The sequence below is a fragment of the Mytilus californianus genome, unplaced genomic scaffold (assembly GCF_021869535.1).
Source record: "Mytilus californianus isolate M0D057914Y unplaced genomic scaffold, xbMytCali1.0.p SCAF_22, whole genome shotgun sequence".
Taxonomy (NCBI): Eukaryota; Metazoa; Mollusca; class Bivalvia; order Mytilida; family Mytilidae; genus Mytilus; species Mytilus californianus.
The window spans coordinates 5,905,784-5,916,216 of record NW_026262671.1 but is presented as its reverse complement, the minus strand read 5'-3'; the positions used below and the strand labels follow the sequence as shown (position 1 = coordinate 5,916,216).

The following is a 10,433-nucleotide window of genomic DNA, read 5'->3' as shown; positions in this document are numbered from 1 at the left end:
GAATGCGTGAGATTTGGCCAAAATTGTAAAGATCAAAGAAAAAAAACAATAGATCAAAGGAAAATGCCGCCAAATATGCATGAATTGTGTGAGACTTGGCAGCCATGTCACTTATGGTTGTTTTATTGACCCATTAGTATCTTCTCTATCCTTTATATACGAACAGATCTTATGTATGTATTTCTTATTTATTCTCATATTGCATATGCATAAAATATTTGCCATTCGAGATTTAGAAAACATAAGAAACCTGTATGTAGTGTAATCTAGTCTTGACATTATTATTGAGTTCTCTCCCTTATATCTATGTTTTGTTATAAGCTTCAATCAGGCCGTATATTTGAAAGGGTCATATCAAGCAGCTGTGGGTTTTTTGTTATGCAACAAAGGTGCATTAAGGATATCTAGGTAAAGGAAAAATGTTCACATGTTGATAATTTTTATTACAAAACTCTTTATAAATTTTTGTAATACTATACATGATAATTACAAAACTCTTTATAAAATGTGTAATACTATACATGACAAATATACAATAACACTTTTATACTATGAAAAAAATAACTTGTTTGAGAATAATAATATGTTCTTATAATGGTGATAATATATAATTTACATTTTTTATGGTGTCCTATATGAGGGGAGACCTTTAAACAAGTACACTTAACCAATTATCTTTATCTGAATCTGAGCATACAGCACAAACCTTTCAAATTTGAATCTTTGAAAAAAACAAAAATATCTAAAAGGGTAGTCATTTTGTAATGTAAAACTACACATTCTGTATAACGGTCTAAAGTAAACACTGTAAATACATCAACTGTTGCTGGGTAGTTTGTTGTCTTACTTAATAAATGGTCATATTGGAGTACCTGAAAGTGATAAGTAGTCCTCCTTTTGCTGATTTATTATAGTGTATCAGAGCTGAACATTTAAAAGAAACTGTTGACACAGAGATATGTCTCGCCTGTTGGCATAAAATTCAGAAAAAAAACCAATCTGATGGACAGCAACATTGTTAATTAAATAAAAGAAGCTGGACCATGAACTAGTTGGCAGGGCCTGGAAATGGTCAACAAACTGAGATGTACAGACAGTGATGTAACTTTATCGAATATATTGTTGTGTATTGTGAGTAGTTTCTATCAAACTGACTGAAGCTGTCAAGCAGAAAACTTAACATTGAAAATTGGTAATTAATTGAAAGTCACAGGACCATGATATACAGAGGCAGGGAGACGAAAAAGTCATCAAACTGATATGTACTGATAGTAATGCAACTTTATAGAAAACATCATTGATCTATGACAAGTAGTTTATAGTTCCTATCAAACTAACTTAAGCAGAAAACTTAACATTCAAAATTGGTTATTAACTTAAAGTCACTGGACCATTACTTAGGGAGCAGGGTTTCGAAATAGTCATCAATCTGATACGTTTTGATAGTAATGCAACTTCATATAAAATATCACTGATCTATTACAAGTAGTTCCTTTCAAAATAACTAAAGCAGAAAACTTAGCAATTGTAAACACTGTTGTCATTACACTGGAAAAGCAATCCCTATGTCTCTATTTCCGCGATAACTTTCGACCAAAACAGCTGATTAGATTGAAAAACAAAGTTGAAACTAAAAGTAGTTAATGTTACATAAAACAAGATGTATGTAGTCTTCTTATCTAAAAGAACTGCAAAAAATTGCTACACTGCAAAGAAATTGTTCCTGCCACGGTGAGGATTAAGATGTGTGTTTAAAGTTCAAAATCTTTACAATAATACATCTCAAAATAATGAGTTTTGATTTAACTTGATAGCTTTCACCTCAGTTATTGTCTATCATTACTTTTCCTTCACATTACATAGTTGTTCTGGTGCCTCATTTCAAGAAATTTGACATGTTTTTGACATATTTTGCCGACTTTGATGTTTCTTGCTAATTGCTCCTTTATCTTTATCTCTTTCTTCTTCAAAGAGTCTGAGGGTATTAAGATCCACATTCTCAAGAATTTCCTGTAAACAATATGCTCCCCTCCCAATGTTTACTAGTGCCTGTACAAGGACCCTTATTGTAGGTGTTACTGTTCGGTCTTCTCTCCATTTGAACAAGACTTCCCGATTCTGAGCTTCTAAGTCTCTTGGAACATTGGTCTGAATATTTTCCAAGTTTGCAATAGAGAGTCCAACTTCAGTACCAAGTTGAAAGTATACCTGACCAATTCGTGATGATAATGCATCCAAAACCTCATCTGTTGGAATACAATCTAGATAATCTAAAGGAATGTCTGGAAAATAAGAATGAATTGATAGAAAGCATGTTATGAAATATTGTGTGTCAGATGCATTTTGAAAAATAGAGGCCATGAGAAAACTGCATTGCTAATATTAAAATCTTAAAGATTATGACAAAGTTTCAACTCTAACTGTTAACTGTTTCACATATATATACTTTTATATTTCAGAATAGTAGCCAACAAAAATGAAAATGGGGATAACTCCTATTGAGAGTCGACAATTGGATTTCAATCCTATTTAACCTAAGGAGATCTGTGACTCTTTTCATTAAAAAACTTTTATTAAATTAATGATAATTGAAAACGCTCATTAGTTATGAACAATTCAGTATAACTTATGATCAATTTTTTTCATTAGAATTTTCGTGAAAATAGTCGCAGGTCTTGCTGTTTTTATTTCTTTAGAGTCTACTAAAATGTTCAAGATGAATAGCTCAAATTAAAGCTGAAATGGTTTTAAATTAAATCATTTTGATATGATCAATGCAAATAAAAGTGATTGCCAATTAGGATTAAAATTGCACATTCAGATCAAATGCTAGTAAAATAAGTCTTCAGTCATTTCATTGACAATACACAAGCTTCAAACCTATGTCTTATGAAACCCTTATTAAAGATCAATGGGTCATCATAATATATTCATCTAGAAATTTGATTGTGAAATAGATAGAAGGTAGATCTGGACTTTGTAAGAATTTAGCTCCCTGCCAGATTTTATGTACATAAAATGTTTGACAATTTTCAAGATATTAAACAAGTATTTTAATTTAATTTTAACAGTGTACAAACTATATCAACAAAATTTGACTTGTTAGTACATGTAGTAGATCTTGCCTTGCTGATCATTTTTGTGATTTAAAGTGTCTATTTCTCTATTGTAATTTTTATCATACAAGGCAAAACGTAAATAAAAATGGTAAAAAAATGGCTTAAAGAGCAATAACTCAAATAAGGAGTCGTCGGACAATTTCCTCAATATAGTCACAAAAGAGGGTAACAAAAATCATCATTTAAGGGCAATCACTCCTATAAAGAGGGTAAAAAACTAGAGGCTCTAAAGAGCCTGTGTCGCTCACCTTGGTCTATGTGCATATTAAGCAAAGGACACAGATGGATTCATGACAAAATTGTGTTTTGGTGATGGTGATGTGTTTGTAGATCTTACTTTACTGAACATTCTTGCTGCTTACAATTATCTCTATCTATAATGAACTTGGCCCAGTAGTTACAGTGGAAGATATTTTGTAAAAATTTACAAAAATTTACAAAATTTATGAAAATTGTAAAAAATTGACTATAAAGGGCAATAACTCCTTAAGGGGTCAATTGACCATTTTGGTCATGTTGACTTATTTGTAGATCTTACTTTGCTGTACATTATTGCTGTTTACAGTTTATCTCTATCTATAATAATATTCAAGATAATAACCAAAAGCTGTAAAATTTTCTTAAAATTACCAATTCAGGGGCAGCAACCCAACAACGTGTTGCCTGATAGGTCTGAAAATTTCAGGGCAGATAGATCTTGACCTAATGAACAATTTTATCGTTCACAGATTTGCTCTAAATGCTTTGGTTTCAGAGATATGAGCCAAAAACTGCATTTTACCCTATGTACTATTTTTTAGCCATGTCGGCCATCTTGGTTCGCGGGTGTGGTCATCGGACACATTTTTTAAACTAGATACCCTAATGATGATTGTGGACAAGTTTGGTTAAATTTGTCTTAGTAGTTTCAGAGGAGAAGATTTTTGTAAAAGATTACAAAAATTTACGAAAAATGGTTAAAAATTGACTATAAAGGGCAATAACTCCTTAAGAGGTCAACTGACCATTTTGGTCTTGTTGACTTATTTGTAGATCTTACTTTGCTGAACATTATTGCTGTTTACAGTTTATCTCTATCTATAATAATATTCAAGATAATAACCAAAAACGGCAAAATTTCCTTAAAATAACAACAACGGGTCGTCTGATTCATCTGAAAATTTCAGGGCTGATAGATCTTGACCTGATTAACAATTTTACCCCTCGTCAGATTTGCTCTAAATGCTTTGGTTTCAGAGATATAAGCCAAAATCTACATTTTACCCCTATGTTCTATTTTTAGCCATGGCAGCCATCTTGGTAGGTTGGCGGGGTCATCGGACACTTTTTTTAAACTAGATACTTGAATGATGATTGTTTTTAAGTTTGGGTGCATTTGGCCCAGTAGTTTCAGAGGAGAAGATTTTTGTAAAAGTTTACGGACGACGGACGCCAAGTGATGAGAAAAGCTCACTTGACCTTTCAGGTCAGGTGAGCTAAAAAACATCATTTAATGTTAATCACTCTTCTAAAGAGTGACAGTCTACTATCTATATAGGCAAAATTTGACTTTTTAGTAGATCTTGCCTTGCTGATAATTTTTGTGATTTGAAGTGTCTATTTATCTATATTAATTTTTATCGTATATTGCAAAAACGCAAAAAAAGGGTAAAAATTGTCATTAAAGGGCAATAACTCCAATACGGAATCGTCGGACGATTTCTGCCATATTGTCTTAATGGTATATCTTGTCTTGCTGATTATTTTTGCTTATTCAAGTTTCCTTCTATCTATTATATTTTTAACATTTTAAGCAAAAAAGCAAAAAAAAAAATTAAAAAAATCATCATCAGAGGGCAATAACTGAGGGGGTAATGGGGGGGGGGGGGGGGGGTCTCATCACAGTTCACAAAATGTTAAATTTGCTGATCACAGTTCACAGGAAATAATTTTCCTGATCACAGTTCACAACTAATTTGATAATCATTAAGTACATTGTTCACTCATTTCTGGGAAAGTTTTAGTAGGTATACTATATTTAAAATCAGTTTCATGGGATATCACCATACTAAAGTTAATTATTACTATAACACGAGTCTTTGTTGGAAAGGCTGAGAAGCCGCCAGTTGGGAAAGAACATTCTCATGGAAGTGTTAAAATATTGGGGAAAACGTGCCATTCTGCAATTGTGTGGTATGCCTTTAAACTGCAAAAGTTGAATGTACTCCGAGTACATTTGGCATCTTTGAACTTGTGTACCTACACAGACTCGCAATATTGGAGATTTTTTTTTCTTTCAACAAATGATTTCAATCTATGACTTTATTTCAGTATTTACTATCAAGGTGCATTATACTATCCACATCCATATACCTAAAAAATCTTTGATTATTTTTCACGATAAAGCAATGGACAACCAACACAAGTCCCAAAGACCAAGCAAATGCACGGTGATAACTTGTGTTCAATATACAAGCATTTCATAGTGCAATGTTTTTAAAACCGTTGAAATTCATATAGGTATAACAAAAGATTCAAGGTACCAGCAGGCCTACCAAAAACTGATGGAAAGACAATACTTTGAATTTCAATAGCAATGTTTAAAAGTAGACAAGAAAAAAACATGACACATATAACTAGAAATTGAATTACACAGACCCATCGAAAAGTTTGGTGTCACTTAGGTGCTCTGGATGAAACCATAAGTATTAAATAAATTATTAGCAAAATTTTCGGGTGAAACTTAGGAAAACAAATAAGGTTAAGCATGTCCTGTTAATGTTGTGATTATACGATTGACTCAGATCAGCGTATCGACTCAAATCGGCGTCCTATTTTCAATTCAGTGTCCACTGACGTCAACATCTGAAATCATGGTCAGAATAAACTTTATTATCAAATCGACGTCCTTATCAAATTCTATTGCATCTGTGTACAGCAACTTCACAAACCATCGACATTTTTATTATCTATTGCTTTCCATTTATTAATTTATGTAGATCAACTGTTTAGTTTATTCGTTATTTCAAGGCCTGAGTAGCCGACTTATCGAATTCTAACGATTCTTGTAAACATACGTTAGTCAATTTGAGACAGTGAGAAACTGCCATAGATTTGAAAATCTGATGCCGTTTTGAAAACTTCGAAAAAGGACATAGTTCTGAGATATAGGTCTTTGACGTTGAAATTGGACGTCAATTTGAGGATCGTCGATCCGAGTCTTACATATACAATTTTAGTATTAAAATTATATATGGCTATTCTTCTGGTGGCACATTTCTATGATATTAACGCATACACAATATTTATATCGGAGTTGAATCTAGCAATATTTGCTACACATTTTTATTGTCCTCCCTAAGGCCGCGTAGCTTGCCTTCTGTTATTACCTAGGCAGATGGTCTGAGGGGCGAAGCTCCCATAATTAGCTGTAGAGGACAAAAAGAATCTATTAAGATAGCAGTTTTTTTTTTTTTTTTATTTCATCATAATAATGTCAATAATGTCTTACACTAAGTTATACTACAGATTTATGAGTTGATTACTGGTACCTACATTATTTTCAATGTTCGGATAATTGCAGTGAATTTCCCAGGTTTTGAATTTTTTATGAATTGAAGGAGATGGATATGGGGTATACTTTAATGACACAGCAAGTCAATAATACATCTGTGAATCCACCAAGAAACCATAACAGCTGACTTAAAGAATCAAAAATATTCTGGGTCTCAGCTAGCGATTTTTTAGGGATTCCCCTGGATAGTAAACCCGGCAAATAGTAACAAACACCTGTGTACACGTAGTGAATGTCAACACACAACGATGTTTCAATTTTAGACGTTACCGGTTTTTATATGAGGGTTTGAATGGGGGTCTTCAAATATTTATTATTAATTCTTATTATCCATAATTTTTTTCCTTTCTTTTATATTTTAGCACCATTTTAAATCTCTATTCTTTAAAGTTTAAATTAATTTCTGGGCATTTTTGTGTATTCTGTAAACCTCACCAAGACCCTCAAATACTAGAAATTTTTCTCACACAAAAATAATAATTTTGCTTGTGGTAGCTTATAGACTATAGAAATTTGTCAGCTTTCATTGTGTCGATTTCTTTGACTCCGACATATTCAGATTACTAAAAACTACTGTAAAGGGGTCGGGATTTCCAATTAGGGGAGGGAATAAATGTTTCCACAAGTCTTGAACTCGAAAAAGGGTATCATCAATAACGACAAGAAGTCTGTATATTAGCGTTAAGTAGGGAGTGACTTTTGCATTTTGTGAAAATTGTTTAAAAGAATATAAAGAAAAGTTGTTTTTATTTTTTTAATTATTTTTAACTGCCTCAGTTAGTTGCCTTGGTTGCCACAACGTAAGCATCTGAGTCAGAATCAAACTCTGAAACCTGATCAAACTGCCAGGAACCAGCTCCGCGCTACTTAAACTTTAGGTAGCACTCCACAGTTAGAAAAAAACATTAAAATTGAACCACAAAATGTTTTATCATCTTCTATTCCTGGCTTTCTAATACATTAACCTAACTGTCTGTGTTATACATGTGCATATGTATGTAATCAGTATCTTCCATAGATTTGATTTTCAAAAGTTAAAATGGTGAAATATAATTCCTTTTTTGTGTATCCATGGCAACATTCTGCATTTATTTACCATAAAATATTGCAAAAAGGGAGGTAAATATGTCACATATTTCCCAAAAATTTGGTTCAAACTAGAATTTCAATGCCTTTCAATGATACCTTTTCAGAAACTGTTGATATAAATCTACCAAATGATCAAATAAAAAATGGGTGTCTTTCGCCTCATTTTTTCGTAAAATTTAATTGCAAAGTTCGTGCGACAAAAAGTTGGAAAAAAACATTACAATAATTGCCGGACCAATATTTGGTATGGATATGAAAATACGGACTGTCATACAGAAAACAGCCCATATTACATACATTACATAATCTTGATGTTCCTATAAATCCACTATGAAGGCTATTTTAATCTTCAGCTATCCAAAAATGAATTTTATTCTACACTAGCTATCATATTTGAAAAATCCACAGGGGCCAAAATGCGAAACTACACACCTAACTGTGGAGTGCTACCTTAATATGAAATTTTTTTTCCCTGCCTCAAATTCAAATTCATTTCCTGTGTTCTACTAGCTGTAACGATTAAAATGGTACCTTAGTTTTTAAAATTGGTTCAGTAATAAAGATTTTATGAAGGTTAGCATTTGATGTTAAAACGCGACAAAAAGTCATTTAAAAAAAATGCTTGATTAAAGTGTAAAACCTCAATCCTGTCACATTTTTGGGGTAAATTTCTAAAACTTTTCCCTTTTTTCTGTTTGAAATCATAAAATAACCTTTAAAGAAGAAAAAATGTACAATTTTTAGGTATTTGAAAGCATTTATAGGTCAATTTTGCTGTAAATAGCATACCAAACCTTGTTTTAGAAACTCTCAAGCAGGGTATAAATATCTAACAGTACTGGCATCATTAAATTTCATTCATGCCAAATTATTATATAAAATCCTGCTAAAAATGTTTATTTGACTTATTCGCATCAAAAAATATAAAGCGATACATTCTGAGGCTATCATATAAAGCGCAATATTTGGTTAGAAGGGCGAAGCTAATGGAGTACAAATTTAAGACAGAAACATGTCTTAGTGTCAAAATGTGTATATTTGGTTGCTAAGGACAGTAAACAATAAAATTAACATGTATTGCAATCCTAGCAATTTTTTTCCCTTCAGAACTACATTAAGAACCTAACAGACTAAAGATTTGTGGTAAAATTTATCTTAAAAAGTGCATTTCTGTTCTTTCTGATGTGCCATAAGGTAGCACTCCACAGTTAGAAAAAAACATTAAAATTAAACCACAAAATGTTTTATCATCTTCTATTCCTGGCTTTCTAATACATTAACCTAACTGTCTGTGTTATACATGTGCATATGTATGTAATCAGTATCTTCCATAGATTTGATTTTCAAAAGTTAAAATGGTGAAATATAATTCCTTTTTTGTGTATCCATGGCAACATTCTGCATTTATTTACCATAAAATATTGCAAAAAGGGAGGTAAATATGTCACATATTTCCCAAAAATTTGGTTCAAACTAGAATTTCAATGCCTTTCAATGATACCTTTTCAGAAACTGTTGATATAAATCTACCAAATGATCAAATAAACTAGAGGCTCTCAAGAGCCTGTGTCGCTCACCTGACTCTACTTTGGTTTTAGAAATCATGTAAAGATAGATAAAAATTATAACAGATACCCAAATAATGATTGAGGCCAAATTTTGATTATTATTGGTCCCGTTATTTAATAAAATATCCTGGTGGCCATCTTGAACAGTAAATCGGCAACAAAGTAGCAACACTTGGTCAGCACTTCATAAGGAACATTCATGCCATGTTTGGTTTCATTCCATTCAGTGGTACTCTAAAAGTAGACATTTGTATGTATTTCCCATAGGGTCCTATGTTAAACTAAGCCCCCCCCCCCCCTAGCGGCCATCTTGGATGATGGATCGACTGCAAAGTAACAACACTTGGTCAGCAACTCATAAGGAACATTCATGCCATGTTTGGTTCCATTCCATTCAGTGGTTCTCTAAAAGAAGACAATTGTATGTATTTCCCATAGGGTCCTATGTTAAACTAAGTCCCCCGCTGGCGGCCATCTTGGATGAATGAACCGACTGCAAAGTAACAACACTTGGTCAGCACCTCATTAGGAACATTCATGCCATGTTTGGTTTCATTCCATTCAGTGGTTCTCTAAAAGAAGACATTTGTATGTATTTCCCATAGGGTCCTATGTTAAACTAAGTCCCCCGCTGGCGGCCATCTTGGATGATGGATCGTCTGCAAAGAAACAACACTTGGACAGCACCTCATAAGGAACATTCATGCCATGTTTGGTTCCATTCCATTCAGAGGTTCTCTCAAAGAAGACATTTTGTATGTATTTCCAGTAGGGTCCTATGTTAAACTAAGTCACCCACTGGCAGCCATCTTGGATGATGGATCGGCTGCAAAGTAACAACACTTGGTCAGCACCTTATAAGGAACATTCATGCCATGTTTGGTTTCATTCCATTCACTGGTTCTCTAAGAGAAGACATTTGTATGTATTTCCCATAGGGTCCAATGTTAAACTAAGTCCCCCGCTGTCGGCCATCCTGGATGATGGACCGACTGCAAAGTTACAACACTTGGTCAGCACCTTATAAGGAACATTCATGCCATGTTTTGTTTCATTCCATTCAGTGGTTCTCTAAAAGAAGACATTTGTATGTATTTCCCATAG

General features: G+C 33.0%; 1 protein-coding gene across 12 annotated transcripts in view; it reads right to left on the bottom strand.

Moving 5' to 3' along the window:
• Positions 1-422: 422 nt before the first annotated feature.
• LOC127732177 (uncharacterized) overlaps positions 423-10,433 on the bottom strand; it is a 145,865-nt gene continuing 135,854 nt past the window's right edge. For all 12 annotated transcript variants that reach the window (XM_052241246.1, XM_052241247.1, XM_052241240.1 and 9 more), the window contains one exon: positions 423-2,282. In XM_052241246.1, the coding sequence (XP_052097206.1) occupies positions 1,882-2,282 (401 nt within the window). In that variant the 3' untranslated portion in view covers positions 423-1,881. The remainder of the gene's footprint in view (positions 2,283-10,433) is intronic.